Source organism: Apium graveolens, chromosome 9 (assembly GCF_009905375.1).
Source record: "Apium graveolens cultivar Ventura chromosome 9, ASM990537v1, whole genome shotgun sequence".
Classification (NCBI taxonomy): Eukaryota; Viridiplantae; Streptophyta; class Magnoliopsida; order Apiales; family Apiaceae; genus Apium; species Apium graveolens.
The window spans coordinates 159661209-159678699 of NC_133655.1; the positions used below are offsets into that span (position 1 = coordinate 159661209).

The 17491-nt window shown below is 36.6% G+C and overlaps 2 protein-coding genes across 2 annotated transcripts; one reads left to right on the plus strand and one right to left on the minus strand.

Moving 5' to 3' along the window:
- Positions 1-490: 490 nt before the first annotated feature.
- On the plus strand, positions 491-3178 carry LOC141683804 (receptor-like protein 46). Its single transcript, XM_074488569.1, has one exon. The coding sequence runs from the start codon at positions 564-566 to the stop codon at positions 3030-3032; it is 2469 nt and encodes an 822-aa protein (XP_074344670.1). The 5' UTR covers positions 491-563; the 3' UTR covers positions 3033-3178.
- A 712-nt stretch (positions 3179-3890) lies between these two features.
- Positions 3891-7018, minus strand: LOC141683805 (uncharacterized). The gene is made up of 2 exons (XM_074488570.1): positions 5823-7018; positions 3891-4257 (listed from the first exon to the last, which is right to left on the minus strand). The coding sequence occupies exons 1-2, from the start codon at positions 6230-6232 to the stop codon at positions 4197-4199; spliced, it is 471 nt and encodes a 156-aa protein (XP_074344671.1). The 5' UTR covers positions 6233-7018; the 3' UTR covers positions 3891-4196.
- Positions 7019-17491: the final 10473 nt, after the last annotated feature.

The following is a 17491-nucleotide window of genomic DNA, read 5'->3' on the forward strand; positions in this document are numbered from 1 at the left end:
TATGGTAATGTTTTTTTCCAAATTTCGGTTTATTTTCTGAAGAATATTTTCTGTAGTGAAAACAAAAAAAATATTTTCATGCAAGTAAATGGAGAAATGATATCGCTTTAGTATTGTCTATAACTATAATATTTTCTCACTTTCACCGAAGAGGGGGAGAAGATACTACGAATGTGAAAATGAAAGAGAGATGCAAGGAAAATCAAATTAAATTACTTTATCCTGGAAGTTAATTTTCTTGGAAAACAAATTAGTTTATGTTTGCGGCAAAAATATGGACAATGATTATATTTGAAAATTTAGAGGAAAAGACTAGAATCTAACAAGTCAATGTCAACTCTTTGTATTATAAAGTAAACTATCTATCATCACTCATCACACACAGACTCGGCCAATAATTTTGAATTTCTCGCAAGATCATGATTTTCATGCACATTTTCCACAGGCTACTGCAGCTCATTGACTTCAAAACTATCCTAATTCGGTCTGCTCTATGTTTCTTTTCTATATATATTATCCAACTCTACATTCTCAAACGCCAGTGGTAAAGCACAAGCACAACAATGGCCAAGCCACTACTCAGCTTGATCATATCACTTGTGCCTTCCATATTCATGCTTATGCTTATGTTCATGCCATGCTTATCCTGTCCTGCTTATCAAAAACAATCCCTTCTCCAGCTCAAATCATCTGTACTCGATATCTATAATTCCTTAAACTCATCATCCCAAACATCGTTTTTTGGCTTAGAGTCGTGGAACTCTAGTTCTGATTGTTGTAAATGGGATGGAGTTGCTTGTAGTTCGCGTTCTCGTGACATAACAGCTCTATATCTCAGCTCTTTGCTTCTCATGACTACTCAAGATCCCATGGCACCCGCTTTAGTGGATTCAAGAATCTTGGACCCTGTTTTTCGCATTAGATCCTTAATGCTCCTTGATATTTCCTCGAATGGCATACAAGGAGAAATTTCGGGAAAAGGGTTGGCAAACCTCACTAAACTAGTTCACCTTGACATGAGAGAGAATGGCTTCAATGGCTCAATTCCAGCAGAACTTTTTCACTTGAGGTTTCTGCAGTTTCTTGATTTAAGTTCCAATTCACTAACAGGTGGATTAAGCAGTGAAGTTGGCAAGCTTGAAAATTTAAGGACATTGAACTTGGATGAGAATTTTCTTGAAGGAAATATTTCTGTACAAATTGGTAATCTGACAAGGTTGCAGCATTTTTCAATCCGCCAAAATAAATTTTCGGGGGGGATCCCAAATTCAATTCTAAAATTGAAGCAATTGCAAGTAATTGATTTGAGAAACAATCAATTTTCGATGCAAATTCCTAGTGAGATTGGAAGTTTGTCCAACATTTCTACTTTGGCATTGAGCAAGAACAGTTTCACAGGCGTCATACCGCTTTCTATACGCAAGTTGAGCAAATTAGAAACACTTCGGCTTGAAGATAATATGATTGTTGGAGAAATTCCCACCTGGTTATTTGGCATGGAGAGTATGAAGAATTTGTATCTTGGAGGAAACAGGATGATTTGGAATAATAATGTCACAATTGTTCCCAAGTGCATGCTGTCTCAACTCTCTCTCAGATCATGTCAAATTACTCAAGACATTCCAGAATGGATTTCTACTCAAAAGAATCTTGATTTTCTTGAACTGAGTGATAATCAGCTCACAGGAACATTCCCTATTTGGCTTGCTGAGATGGAAGTTGGAAGTATTCTACTCTCGGATAACAAACTTTCCGGTCCAATACCTTCTCGCCTTTTTCAATCTTTGAGTCTATCAATTCTGGCTCTGTCAAGAAACAACTTCTCAGGAGAGTTGCCTGTAAATATAGGTGATGCAAATGGAATCATGCTACTTATGCTTTCTGGAAACAATTTTTCAGGACCCATTCCGAAATCCATTGGAGATATTTACCGACTCTTGCTACTGGACTTGTCAAGAAACAGATTTTCTGGCGACACATTCCCAGTTTTCGATCCAGAGGGCTTACTTGCTTATGTTGATCTCTCCTCTAATGAACTATCGGGTAACATTCCTGTTTCATTTTGTACAGAAACTAAAATTCTTGCACTGGGAGATAATAACTTCTCAGGGAATTTGCCGAGGAACCTCACAAATATGAATCAGCTTGAACACCTTGATCTCCATGACAACAACATTTCTGGCGAAATCCCGGAGTTCCTTTCCCAAATATCCACTCTTCAAGTTCTGAATCTACGGAACAACTGTTTACATGGCCCATTACCATTCAATTTATTCTCCAACCAGAGTAAACTTCGAATTCTTGATCTCTCAAACAATAATCTTGGTGAGAGTCTTCCTTCAGAGTTAGGAAACCTAATGGGAATGATTACAACCCCCAGTACATCTTCATTAGCAACTGATATGTTCACCTTCTCAATTGAGTTTAATGACTTGTTAGTGAATTGGAAGAAGGCTGTACAAGGTCTCTCAAGTCATCGCCTTGATATCTACTCTTTGCTGGACTTGTCACATAACAAGTTTGTGGGTGAAATTCCAGCTTCGTTAGGAAATCTTAAGGGACTAAAGCTACTTAGCATCTCCAACAATAGACTCTCGGGAAATATACCGCAAAGCTTTGGCGACTTGGAGAATGTCGAGACGTTGGACCTATCAAACAACAATATCTCTGGTTCGATTCCACGATCATTTACAAGGCTGAAACAACTGTCTGTATTGGATGTGAGCAACAACAAGCTAAGTGGGAGAATCCCACAGGGTGGACAAATGGACACAATGACTTATTTTGCTAATAATAGTGGATTATGTGGGTTGCAAATTGGAGTAAAATGTCCGGATGATCAGCCAACACCCGATCCAGAAGCAGAGGGCGATAATGCTGACCAAGAGCCGTGGTTCTTGTGGGTAGGAGCGTTGATCGGATTTCCACTTGGCTTGGTGTTATCAGTTTTGATAGCATTCGTTAGTGGCTACTTTGTTTTGCCACCACCATCAAGACCAAAGTACCACTCAATTCGGTATAGGATAAACTAAAGAAGAGTGTTATCAGTTGAGGAACCAGTGTGTTTAGCCGTCAGAGCCCTTAGATCATTAGGGCTTAATAGATCTTTAGCACTACTTAAGTTGTAACTAAAATCAATATCAAATAAAATGTACAATGGCCACAATTAAAGGTTGCAGCCTCCTTTAAACAATCACTCTTTCATTTGAGATCCTGGCCATTTAAACCTCCTGTACCATTAGACTTTGCTCATTTCCGGACTATTCTTTCCCCCACTTTTTTGTTTAGCTCATGTGAACAAAAACCACTACATAACATACTAATATTACTTTCAGAGGACAGAGATAAACCAACACACAATTTTACTTACTTCCAATAACTCCAAAACTCCAGAAAATCCAGAAGCAGCTGATGGTGATGATTTTCTTTAATTTTCTGTAGCCACATGAAGTCGAATATATGAGTATTAGAGGTTACAGGAAAAAGAATGTGAAGGGAGGAAGGGTTCATTGTGGACACTCAAGCATATCCCAAGAGAAGTAAACACCAGTTTTTACATGTTCGATTTTAATTGCTACAAATGTGACTTGGCAAAAAAAAAAAATTGCTACAAATGTACACTGGAATTTTAACGGCTATGTTGCAAGATATGTATGTAAAGTTATCTAAGGTTGAAGATCGAGATTATTTTAGTTATACAATCCCAAAAATGAGTCTGAGCTCTTTAGCATACAGAATATTTGGATATTTTCATGGTTTATGTTGCAAGGAATGAGATGATCTGACAACTGAGTATGAGCTACAACAAAGCTAAACTAAATCAAGCTTCAGAGTGGTTGTTTCATGAGAACTGTAAAACATTGTGCCCAAAGGCCCGAAACAAGGGAGAGGATCAGCTTAACTGTGATTCATTATACGTGAAAGAATAAAACACGAGACTAGCAGGATACAATATGTCCATATGCTTATGAAGGCAAAGGAGTACCTAAAGCCTATTCTCCCCAGAAATTATTATATATGCCAGCCAGCAGCAGCAAAGCAATAAATTAAAGGATAATGTAATGACAGATTTCAGCTTTGATGCACCCCCAGTTATATTCCGTGTAACTGACAGGTCTCCTTTCGTTACGATTTGCATCTCCAGGCATATTGTAATTGTAATAGAAAAAATAGAAGAATAGGCTGATGAAGCAGCATCAAAGAATGACACAAACACAACCTCTGCTGTCTTCATCATAATCAATATCCCATATTTCACTGTTTGCAAATACACGGTAAATGATCAAAATTAGCTTATGAAAAAGAGAGAGAAAAAAACGACAATTCTTAAGAGTTCTAAACAATAGCAAGAGAGCTAATATTTATTGCATTTTGCTACAATTTTTATGTTAACCATAACGTCAGAAACTACATCAGTATTATGAGTCAACTGGGATATTAGTCATTCTCATTTCCTCTGAAACTTTTAACAATTATCATTAATCTTGATTTTTGACGACATTGGACACAAGCTCCCAGGTCACATACTATCAAGAAAGCAGTTTCTCCCCGGGCACATCTAATATCTTCCAGATAAATAAACGGGTACCATAACACTTGTTTTCCTTGCTACTTAATTTCATCATCGAACCAAAATATCAGCCTGAAAGATTCACAACTTTAATTGTACAGTTTACGCAGAACTTGTGTTCTGCTCCACCAAATTTTCTGAGCCCATCAAAGTGTGATTAATGACTCTAATCTAAAGTTTAATATTTGTTGCAAGTTCATATGGAAAAAAGTATTCTTAACTCTTCTATGTTTATTCACACTTCTCCTAAGTTTTTCATCTTGTGAGTTGACAATTGGTGTTAGAACATGTACGTTAATGTGTTTCATAGCAGCTGCAACTCCAATATATGATAATTTCGTGCTACGACATAAAAGGGAGAATCAGCTGTTTTAACTCTTTTCTAGCTTTCTCTAGTATTTTTCAAAATTTAGTAAAAACTATGAATTTTTATACCTCATTCCGTTAATTATTTATTCAAAATGAAGGTCTTTGGTAATTTCCTTGATTTGTACAATAATATGCTTATTCAAAGCTCGTCCTTGTTCACATTCATATAGTTAGACATATTAGGTAGCTCAACACAACATTAAGTCATAGCTTAAAAAACGTCTAGATCTATAGGCTATGATCCAAGTTTTTCAGAAGTTTAATCATGAAAAGTGACCTTCCTCAAATCTTTACAGCAAACATGACAAGAAAAACAAACTTGTAATTCATCTTTTAACTTGCCGTTTGCATCAACAAAGTGACTTATAAGTTGATGAACGAGAAGTAAAAATACGTACTTATTTTGAATTTACAATGACTTCATTAAAAAGAGATCGAAAATTACATCTAGGAAGTATCTCATTGCACCTTCCACAAGAAACATAGCCTTGTTCCTTTTCAATGGACTTATCGTCCCGAATTTTTGCATTAAATTGTAAGAGCAATAAGCGTTTCTATGCACCCCCCTTTTTATCACTCCTGCTTTTCTATACTCTATTAGTACGTTTACAGATTAGCACCCATTTCAATGGATGTTCTTCTTATCTTAATATGCAACTATATTAACTTGTGAATCCCTTACATTAACCTTTTTCTCAAACGAATTCTTCCCATAAATTAATACATATTTTTTCCAATACTGCATTTCCTTTTCAATACTAATTTTTAGTCATAAAGTTCAACCACATCTTAAAATCTAAGCTGCAAATGCAAATACAAAGCCACAGAAACTAAACCTATATAACAAGGAATCATAAGAAAAAACATTAAAGGGAGTACACACCTGGATTCAAACTCTTTGATATCGGCAAGTTCTTTGCCTACATTATCCAGCCATTGCACTTTCTTCTTTTCGACTTCACCGGGAACGGAAGCAGCCTCCTTTTTTCTAATACAGCTCCTGAGAGCATGAACTTGTGATGCTTGTTCCAACTTGGCATCATCTAAACAACTCGCATCCTTCACCTCAATTGTCTCGCCAGTCAGCTGATCAGTGCAATTATTAATAATAATACTATGATTATCAGTAGCAGTATTAACAGGCACAGCTCCTAAAGGAAGGACATGTGGGGAATTATCCAATTTTAAAGGTCCAGAAGTGTAAAGATGAGCAGCAGCAGAAGGCTTGCAGAAGCAAATGAATGAAGGACAATGGATCTTGCAAAATAAAACCCTCATGAAAATGCTTCTCATTAACAAACACTACTTCATTTCCAACCCTTAATTCATTCCATTCACCAATTAACAATAATAAAAATCTCAACTTTGACTTGAGTTTTAAAGAATGTGTGCCTGATTTCAACACTATAACTGTTCAAGATTGTCTCAACAAGTGAGAAACTAATTAACCCAGATGGATTCAAGGATTGATAGAGAACCTATGTTGTGAAAATTACATACATACAAATATATTTATATATAGAAACAGAACCAAAATCAAGAATATTTATAAGTGTGTGTATATATATCTCAGATAAAAAATGGAATACAGCAACAGCAACAAAAAAACTCAAGTTCTTGGATTGTACTGTGTTTTTGATGAATTCCAAATCTAAAGAGAAATGGGAATCTCTCAAACCCAAAGAAATCTGAAATACATATACATATACATATATGATATATGTAATCAAGGAAACTCTAGCCTGCTGAATTATACTAGTGTTTTATTCAAGACACCAGACAAGACACATTTTGTAATCTTCTAAAGAGAGAGAGAGGGAGAGAGGGGAAATGACCAATATACCCTATATCAAAATATCAAGGGATGATCAAACTAAAATTCTAAGTAGACAAGAAATGAAGTAAATAAATAGTTATGAGATTAGAAAGAAGAAAAAGGGGAGGAAGGAGGAAGAAGCTAGCTGTAAAGTGGAGGTAGAGAGAAGAATAAAGAGAGGAGATCTGATAAATAAATACTACAAACCCAACATTCTATAACATGCTAACTGCTAACACCTTGTACTTGTAGTTCTACAGGTGTTCTTGTAATAGTAACTACCATCCCTTTATATTATATGTATCGTATTCGTATGGTATCATTGGTAATTTGGTACCGTATGTATGTATACCTTATTGGCCTATTGTCCTATCGTTCATTCACCTTTTTTTCATATACAAAGTTGCTTTTCCACCAACCAACATATTCTAAAAAAAATTGCTTTAAAAAAAAATTGTAAAGCTATTCTTTAATTGCAGGACATGATATGGATTAGACTTGTCCACGGGTCGGATTTGGGTCGGATTTGACTAAGTCCATATCCATATTCAATTGAATGTAGTCGATCGGAGTCGGATCAGATCGTTTTTGGATTTTTAATAACATAATCCATATCCAAATCTATTGGAATTTCAGATTATCGGATCGGACCTCCAGATTCATTTAAATTTTTTGTGGTGACTAATATTAATTTAACACTGATAGGGAGGAAAATAAACTCTGGTTGTGCAATTAATATCGCATTAATTATTCTCGGATTGGGATGACAATAAAGCCCATTTTAAAGGAACCAAAACCCTAAATATTAATTAATTTCGTAATTAATAATATGGGTAAAATCAGCTGACAAGTGGAATCCAAATGGAGATATAACTCCTTATAGATTGACCTCCAAGAAACCCCATGGGACAAGGAATCAATTTCCTGCATTATAGGAGTCCAAAGTCCACTCTAAATCTGAGACTTGTCCACCAATTCTCCTAACCCTAACCTAATTCAAAGGCATCCCATGCAAGGGGTCTCACCCCACAAATCAAAACTACGTTTTTTTACTTGATTATTGGCAAGTAGCAAGGTACGTAGGCATCTTCTGAAAGACAGATTGAGTCACGAAACACGAGAGCAGTCAAATCGAGTCTCGAAGCTCACGAACCCTAGAAATAAATATGTCCTAGTTTTTAATCCAAAACATTTGGCGCCGTCTGTAGGAAAGCATAAATGCCCATGAAGGAACACCGGCTGGGACAACTCAACCAATTTCGTCGGTGGTGGAGATACCCCCGGATTCAACCTACGCCTCCACCCAAGGAGGAACTCTGGTAGGAACAACCGAGGCACAACCTCAAGGGACGAATCCTCAATTTCAGCAGCTACAAGCACCTGTGAATCCTCAACCCGTTGGGTATGAGTATTCAACAATTGTGACCATTAACCCCCTTACAGGATGCCCCTATACCTATAGGTTGGAGGGAGTGGGCACTCCAATCGGAATAAAGCACAAGGCTAGACGCCCCATTACATATGTGGTTTGGCTCATATTCTGGAGGATCAAAAATTCTCTGGACCTTATATTGAGAGAGACTCCGAATTTTTGGATGATGATGTGGCTCCAAGAAGGAGGCGTGCTGGTAAAAAATCGATGCCTGATGCTAATCAGCGTCCCAGGAGCACCCGAGGGACGAATCCCCAAGAAGTACAGAAGAGGATCAGGGATCATGAAGCTGAGATCCAAAGATTGAAGCGCGACCTGAAGGCGCACCTGACCCCAAGACCCCCACCTCCTCCGAGGCGAAGAGATCCTCCTCCAATCATAGACCTGGACGGTCCAATACCAAGAATGGCTGCCCAAGGGCTGACCCAAGCGATCTTATGCCTCTAGGAGATCATGATGATCCAACTCCACCATTCACTGAAGAAATAATGAATGCCCGCACCTCAAGGAAGTTTAAGATGCCCACCATCAAAGCATATGATGGTACTGGAGATCCCGTTAATCATGTCAGAACGTTCTCTAACGCATTGTTGTTGCAGCCCGCGAACGATGCTATTAAGTGTCTGACCTTTCCTCAAACCCTGTCGGGAATGGCACAAATGTGGTAAAGCCATTTGCCTTCAAATTCAATTGGGTCCTTTAGAGACTTAAGTCAAGCTTTCATTAAGCAACTCATCAGTGGAAGAGTCCATGAGAAAAGTTCGGCATCTCTCATGAGCATTGTACAAGGAGCAAAGGAGACTCTGAGGGATTATTTGAATTGTTTCACAAAGGAATCCTTAAAGGTCCCGTACCTTGACAACAAGGTGGCTATAATAGCACTGCAGCAGGGAACTATAGATGAGTTCTTTAAGATGTCCTTAGATAAGCGTCCCCCTGAAACTATGCTACAGCTGTGATAACTCGATTAGACTTTGTAAAAACATTTAATGAATAGTAATCCTGATGGACGGGGAAAACTTTTTAGCCCACACTATGCAGTGTATGAGAAAATGAGTTTCAGAGTTGATATTATGATTATACGTACCAAATGAGTGTATATAAACGCTATTAGTTTTCGAAGAAAATGAACTTTGAAAAACGACCATATTTACGAATCATCGAGAATTACGGGAATCACAATATAATTACAAATTTAAAACCCTAGGGATTTATATTCAAGCATGATAATTCAAAACACAAGGAATAAATACGAAAAGATTTACGTCGCGAACCATTTACGAGAAAGTATTGCGAAAACATTTAAGCGACCGAGCGAACGCGTAAACGATTAAATAAACGTAACGCACTAACTAACCATGGTAGAAAAGTAACCATGGTTATTTTATCAAATAGCGAGCTAAGGTGTAGGATGATCAACCAAGGCTATCAAATAGTAAGCTAAAGAGCTAACCAAGTGGCTTAGCTTGTAATCTACCAATGCTAGCTAGTTTTGTCTCAAGATTTGACAACCAAGATCAAATCCTAGGATAGATACTAAGGAATAACAATCAAATAAAATATATCACAAGCCTCATTTCCAAGAATCAACCAAGGAAGCACCACAAAACTCTCTCTTTCTCTCCCAACCTTCTTCCATTCGTCCATTTTCAAGAAACCAAGAAATCAAATTTAAACCTTCAAGCTCTAGCCATGGATAAATCCTCCCATTAATTCTCAAGATTCCTACCAACCAAACTAAGGTAAGATAAATTTTTGAGCTCTTTTTATCAATGTTTGATGGGTGAAATAAAATCAAGAAAGTTGATAATGAATAGTATGAATAGTAACTCTTCTTTGGTTTCTTGATTTTAATGGTTATTTTAGGTTCCAAAAACTATACTAAGTTCTCCCAAGACTTCACCATCATCAAAAACACATCTCAAGCTCTCAAAAAAGGTATAATGTTAGATATATTTGATAATGTCATGGCTAATATGATTTATGTTTAGTTTTCAGATCTTACTTAAACAGGATAAATTAGTACTTACTGGAAGTCAGGACTTAAGAATATCAGTACTTATATTATCAGGAGATAATCATCAGAAGATGGATATCAGAACTTAAGTACTGAAGGACGTTCAGATAAGGACAACAGATGATTAAAGGAAAGAAGATCGAGACAAACATAAGAAGAGATATGCATGAAGAAGGAATTTTATGAAGAATAGAATACTTGGAAGAAAAGATATCTGATTGATATATTTTAGGAAGCAGAATTATATTCCATATCAACTAGCGATTATCTTGTAACTGTGTAGTATATAAACACAGACATAGGGTTTACACTATAAGTGTTATCATATTCGAGAAGATTATTCATTGTAACCCTAGCAGCTCTCGTGATATTTGTTCATCACTAAGAGGTAACAATTCCATATTGTAACAGAGTTTATTGTTTCAATAAAGTTTGTTTTCTGTTACTTGAGTTATAAAGTTCGATTTGATTGTACTATACACTGTATTCACCCCCTCTACAGTGTGTGTGTCACCTAACAAGTTGTATCAGAGCCTATCTGTTAACGCACAAACAGTTTAAGATCCAAACACAATCATGTCTGAAACAAAAACTCCAACTAAGCCCACCAAACTGAAGAACCTCCAAAGACACAAATTCAAAGCCGATATGAGACTATCAGAGTTCCTATATTGAGACCATCTGAATATGCCATATGGAAGGTGAGGATGACCATGTTTCTGGAAGCTACAGATCCAGAATATCTTGATAGAATCAAGGAAGGGCCTCACAAACCAACCAAGCTCGCTTTTACAGTTGCAGGTGAAGCAGCAAAGACTGTACCAAAGGAGAAGAGTGATTACACTGCTGAAGATATCGCATCAATTGCTAAGGATGCTAAGGTACGACACTTACTGCATAGTGCCATTGATAATGTAATGTCAAACAGGGTAATAAACTGCAAGACTGCAAAGGAGATATGGGATGCTCTGGAAATAAGGTGTCAGGGAACTGATACGATTAAGAAGAACAGGAAGACAATACTCACTCAAGAGTATGAACACTTTGACTCAAAGACTAATGAGTCATTGACTGATTTATATGATAGATTTGTTAAACTCTTGAATGATTTGTCACTGGTTGATAAGGAGTATGATCTTGAAGATTCAAACCTTAAATTCCTGTTAGCTCTTCCTGAATGCTGGGATTTGAAGGCAACAACAATAAGAGACAACTACAATCTTGATGAAACCACTCTTGATGAAATTTATGGAATGCTCAAGACTCATGAACTTGAGATGGAACAAAGAAGCAAGAGGAAAGGTGGAAAGTCAAGGACAGTTGCTCTTAAGGTTGAAGAAGAATCCCCCAAGGCAGCTACCTCAAGGAAAGACAAGGGTAAAGCTCTCTTCACAAAGTCTGATACTGAGTCATCAAGTTCTGAAAGTGATGATGACTCAGAATCTGAAAGTTTGCCTGAGACGGATGCTGATGAGGAGATGATGAAGCTGTGTGCTCTTATGGGGAAAGGGATCACAAAGATTGCATACAGGAAGTTCAGGAAGGGAAAGAAGTTTTCCAGGAAAGGCACAAGTTCTGATCAGAAGAATTTCAGAAGATCTGAGAGCAGAGGAGGAAAGTCTGACAGAGGAGATTATACAAATGTCAAATGCTACAACTGTGGTGAGAAAGGCCACATATCTCCTGATTGCAAGAAAGTGAAGAGTGACAAAGGCAAGGCTCTTGTCACAAAGAAGAAAAGCTGGACAGACACCTCAGATTCTGAAAGTGAGGAGAATTATGCCTTGATGGCAAATGCTGATAAGGCAAGTGCTGAAAACAGTTCTGAAGCTGCTGAATCAAAGGTACCTCAAACTACTTATGCCTTTCATACTGATGATATAAATGAGTTGAGAAGATATCTTAAATCCATGTTTGTTAGTTATAGAGATCAAACTTTAATATGTGAAAGATTAACTTCTGAAAATCTTGCTTTTAAGAAAAGAAATGATTTCTTAGAAAAGAAGTTAGTTATGTTCCATCAAACTCAGAAAGATAGAGATGATGCTTTTTATGTTAGGGATGAAGTGGTTAAAATGAATGAATCTCTAAAAACTGAGTTAGAAAAGGAAAGAGAGGTTATCAGGACTTGGACTAACTCTGGCAGAACAACTCAGAATTTGTTAAGTAGTGAAAACTGGAAAGAGGGCTTAGGTTATGGAGAGGATAAGAATGATAAAGGAACTGAAGGTATTAAGCCTGTAGTTGTTAAACAAAAGCCAAAGTTAAAACCTGTCAAGTTTGTAGCTGTAAAGTCTGCTAATAAGAAATCAGAAGTTAAAAAGGAATTAACTTCTGACAAACTAAAACAGGAAAAGACAGCTGAAGTAAACATAGGCTTAATGACTAAAAAGCAGCTTAAGCATAAGCTGAAAGATGTTAAGAATGCAAACAAGGTAAAATCACCTAGGAAAAATAGGAATGGAAAGGAAGGAGTGAATAAAAGCAATGATTATAAGCCTGTTCCTGAAGCTCCTAGGAAAACATGTCATAACTGTGGAAGTTCTAACCATCTGGCTTCTTTTTGCAGGAAGAATAAGAACATAAACTCCTTACCTTCAAAGTCAGGAGTTAAGAGTCAGTCTGTTAGATATAAGCCACAAAATCCTTGTTTTCATTGTGGTAGTTTATGGCATTCCATTTATACTTGTAAGGAATATCATAGTTTGTACTATTATGATTATTATCAAATAAAACCTTCTTTAAAGAAAGTTTCCATTGTTCCTTCTAGTGTAAGTTCTGATTCAAAGTCTGATAGTGTAAATTCTGATAAGAAAAATGTTAACATAAATTCTGATGCTAAATCCGCTGCAAATGTTAACAAACTTAATAAGGCCAAAGGATCCAAGCAAGTCTGGGTCCTTAAAACTAATCATTAGTGGTCTTTGTGATTGCAGGGCAACAGGAAAAACATCCTAGTTCTGGACAGTGGATGTTCAGGACATATGACTGGAAATAAAGCACTGCTATCAGACTTTGTGGAGAAAGCTGGCCCAAGTGTTTCTTATGGAGATGGCAACATTGGAAAAACATTGGGATATGGCAATATCAATCTTGGGAATGTCATCATTAAGGAAGTAGCTCTGGTCTCAGGACTTAAACACAATCTGCTAAGTATAAGTCAAATCTGTGATAGAGGTTATCATGTTGATTTCTTTGAAGAACACTGTGAAATTGTAAGTAAATCTACAAGGAAAGTTGTTCTGAAAGGATTTAGGCGTGGTAACATTTATGAAGTTAAGCTTTTAACAAGTACCGATGGTTCTGCAATCTGTCTGATGAGTAGAGCATCAATTGAAAAAAGCTGGAATTGGCACAAGAAACTCTCTCATTTAAATTTCAACAATATAAATGAACTAGTCAAGAAAGATCTTGTGAGAGGACTGCCAAAGTCAGTATTTGCTCCTGATGGCCTTTGTGATTCTTGTCAGAAGGCTAAACAAAGAAAATCCTCATTCAAGAGCAAGACTGAATCATCAATTCTTGAGCCTTATCACCTACTACATGTTGATCTATTTGGTCTAGTAAATGTCATGTCTATTGCAAAGAAGAAATATGCTTTGTTCATAGTGGATGAGTTCACCAGATACACAATGGTGTATTACTTGCACACAAAAAGTGAAACTGCATCTATCTTGATTGATCATGTCAGGCAACTGGATAAATTGGTCAAAGATTCAGTAAAGATAATAAGGAGTGATAATGGTCCTGAGTTCAAGAATTTGATAATGGAAGAGTTCTGCACAAACCATGGAATCAAGCAGGAATTTTCTGCTCCTGGAACTCCACAGCAAAATGGAGTTGTTGAAAGGAAGAATAGAACTCTCATTGAAGCTGCACGTACAATGCTTGATGAAGCAAAGCTTCCAACCTATTTCTGGGCTGAAGCTGTGCAGACTGCTTGTTTTACTCAAAATGCAACACTCATTAACAAGCAAGGAAAGACACCATATGAGATGGTGAAGAAAAAGAAGCCAAATCTGAAATATTTTCATGTATTTGGATGCAAGTGTTTTGTTCTTAAGACTCATCCTGAACAGCTATCTAAATTTGATTTAAAAGCTGATGAAGGAATTTTTGTTGGATATCTACTTTCCACAAAAGCCTTCAGAGTCTATAACTTGAGAACAAGAGTGGTCATGGAATCTATCAATGTCTCTTTTGATAGATTACTGGACTTGAAGATTTTATTGATCATGATCAGCTGAGATTTGAAAATGAAGACTCAAATTCTGATACTGATAATCCTGACAATCTAAGTTCTGATACTGCAAACTCTGATGGATTAAACTCTGATGTTATTGAAACTGTGGTGACTACGTCAAAGGAAGATGCACCTATGCAGGGGGAACATACTCAAGATCTTACCACATCTCAAGAAGCATCAGAACATACATCTGGCTCTTCAAGTTCTGATTCGTCAAGTTCTGATAAGCCAAGTTCTGATAGGTCTGAAAATCTAAATTCTGAAGAATCCAACTCAGAGAGCATAGTTTCAGGGGGAGGATCAAAAAATGAAAATGAAGACAGCATGGATCATGGGGGAGCATCCAGTTCTAGAGAAAACTTTCCATCTGCAAGGAAGTGGACTAAATCACATACACCTGATTTGATAATTGGAAATCCTGATGCAGGTGTCAGAACTAGAACAGGTACTTCAAATGATTGTCTTAACAATTCTTTTCTTTCTCAGACTGAGCTAAAGAAAGTGGAAGAAGCTCTTCAAGATGCCGATTGGGTGCAAGTAATGCAGGAAGAGTTAAATAAATTTGAAAGAAATAAAGTCTGGACCCTAGTACCAAGACCAAAGAACAGATCTGTTGTTGGTACAAAATGGGTATTCAGAAACAAAACTGATAGTGATGGCATAATTACAAGGAATAAGGCAAGGCTGGTTGCAAAAGGATATTCTCAACAGGAGGGAATTGATTATGATGAAACATTTGCACCAGTTGCAAGATTAGAAGCCATAAGGATATTTTTGGCTTATGCTGCTCACAAAAAGTTTACTGTCTTTCAAATGGATGTGAAAAGTGATTTTCTCAATGGAGAATTAGAGGAAGAAGTATATGTTGAACAACCTCCAGGCTTTGTAGATTCAAAATATCCAGATTATGTCTACAGGCTTGATAAAGCACTTTATGGACTTAAGCAAGCTCCAAGAGCATGGTATGAGACTTTAGCTCAGTTTCTTCTGGAAAGTGGATTTAACAGAGGAACTATAGACAAAACACTGTTCTATCTCAACCATGGAAAGGACTTACTTCTGGTCCAGATTTATGTTGATGATATCATTTTTGGTTCTATAAATTACAGACTTTGCAAGAAGTTTGCCAAACTGATGCAGTCAAGATATCAAATGAGTATGATGGGGGAACTTAGCTATTTTCTGGGCCTTCAAGTCAAGCAGAATGAAGAAGGCACTTTTATTTGTCAAACTAAGTACACCAGAAACTTGCTGAAGAAATTTGGAATGCAAGATTGTTCAAGTGCATCCACTCCCATGGCCACTGCAACAAAACTGGACAAGGATACTGGTAAATCAGTAAATATTACTGATTACAGAGGTATGATTGGCTCTCTACTCTATCTAACTCCTAGTAGACTTGATATCATGTATGCTACCTGTCTTTGTACAAGATTTCAAGCAGATCCAAGAGAACCTCACTTAACAGCTGTGAAAAGAATATTCAAGTATCTTAAAGGAACAGCTGATCTGGGATTGTGGTATCCCAGAGAATCAGACTTTAAACTAATAGGTTACTCAGATGCAGATTTTGCAGGTTGCAAAATTGATAGGAAAAGCACAAGTGGAAGCTGCCAATTTCTTGGAGGCAGATTGGTTTCTTGGTTTAGTAAGAAACAAAAGTTAATTTCCACATCAACTATAGAAGCAGAGTACATTGCTACAGGAAGCTGTTGTTCACAGATTCTTTGGATGAAGAATCAGTTACTGGATTATGGGTTAACATATTTCAAAATCCCTATTTACTGTGATAATCAAAGTGCTATTGCTATGACAGGTAATCCAGTTCAACACTCAATGACAAAGCACATCAGCATTAGGTACCACTTCATAAGGGAACATGTGGATGAAGGTACAGTGGAATTGCACTTTGTTCCAACAGATCAACAACTAGCAGATATCTTTACAAAGGCACTGTGTGAAGCTACTTTTACAAGATTGGTAAATGAACTTGGAATGGTTTCAGGTTCTTTCTCTAAATCTGCTTAGTTTTGTTCTGATGCATCAGACTTTATGATCAGTATTTACAGAAATTACTCTCCTTGTGTATTCTGTGCTTAAATGAAAATTGCTTAAGTACTGACTGTTGTTTGATGTGACTCTCTAAACTCTGATAACGATATGTCTGTTTATGTAACTATTCAATCCTATGAGGATACATGTGCTAGATGCTGACCTAGTAATCTTCAATATACTAAAGATCCCATGTTAGAAGTAATTATTTATGTGGAAATCAATTAACACAAGAAAATTCTGATATTGAGCTTAGTTGAGTTTACTTTGTCTATCTTATTACTAAGTCACAAACTATAATAATGCTTCTCATCTGTTAAGTTCTGATGCTAGTAAATCTGTTGAATGTACTAAGTGCTGATAAACCTCACTTATCAAAAGAAAAAGAAAAGGAATCAAGGATTAAGATCAGGTACTCCTTTGAGATCTAGAGTAAAAATGTGGAAGGGACGACCCAAGTGCATTGTTGGTATTAAGTAAATATGCATCAGAAAAGTAAAATATTTTCTTGGTGACTTTTCACACTCTATGATTACTGGAGAAATACTATGATAATGGCATAAATTCTGATAAGCAGTCGTAACTCACTTACACTGAGAAGCCACCGTACAATGGAATTTAAAATGATGGACAAAATTAACACAAAACAAGTGAGGTGGACTCAAGTATGAACTCATTCAATAGTAGGCCTCAGAATAATGACAGGTTTTTAGTAAAGTTTTAGTTATGCCTTATTTCTATGATGTACTGAAGTGAATCAGACTTTACTCTTTGTCTGATATTTAGCTTAATACACATAATAAACACTCCATATAAATGATGAAAATTCCTGTGGTGATCTATGTTATTTTAGATGAACAATTTATGTATCAAATTGCATATATTCTGAGGACAAGTTCTGATTGAACGTTCTGATGATTAAGTTCTGTAGAATCTATATCAGAATTTGTGTGAGGAATTACAAAGACAGACATTCATTTTTCGAGTTA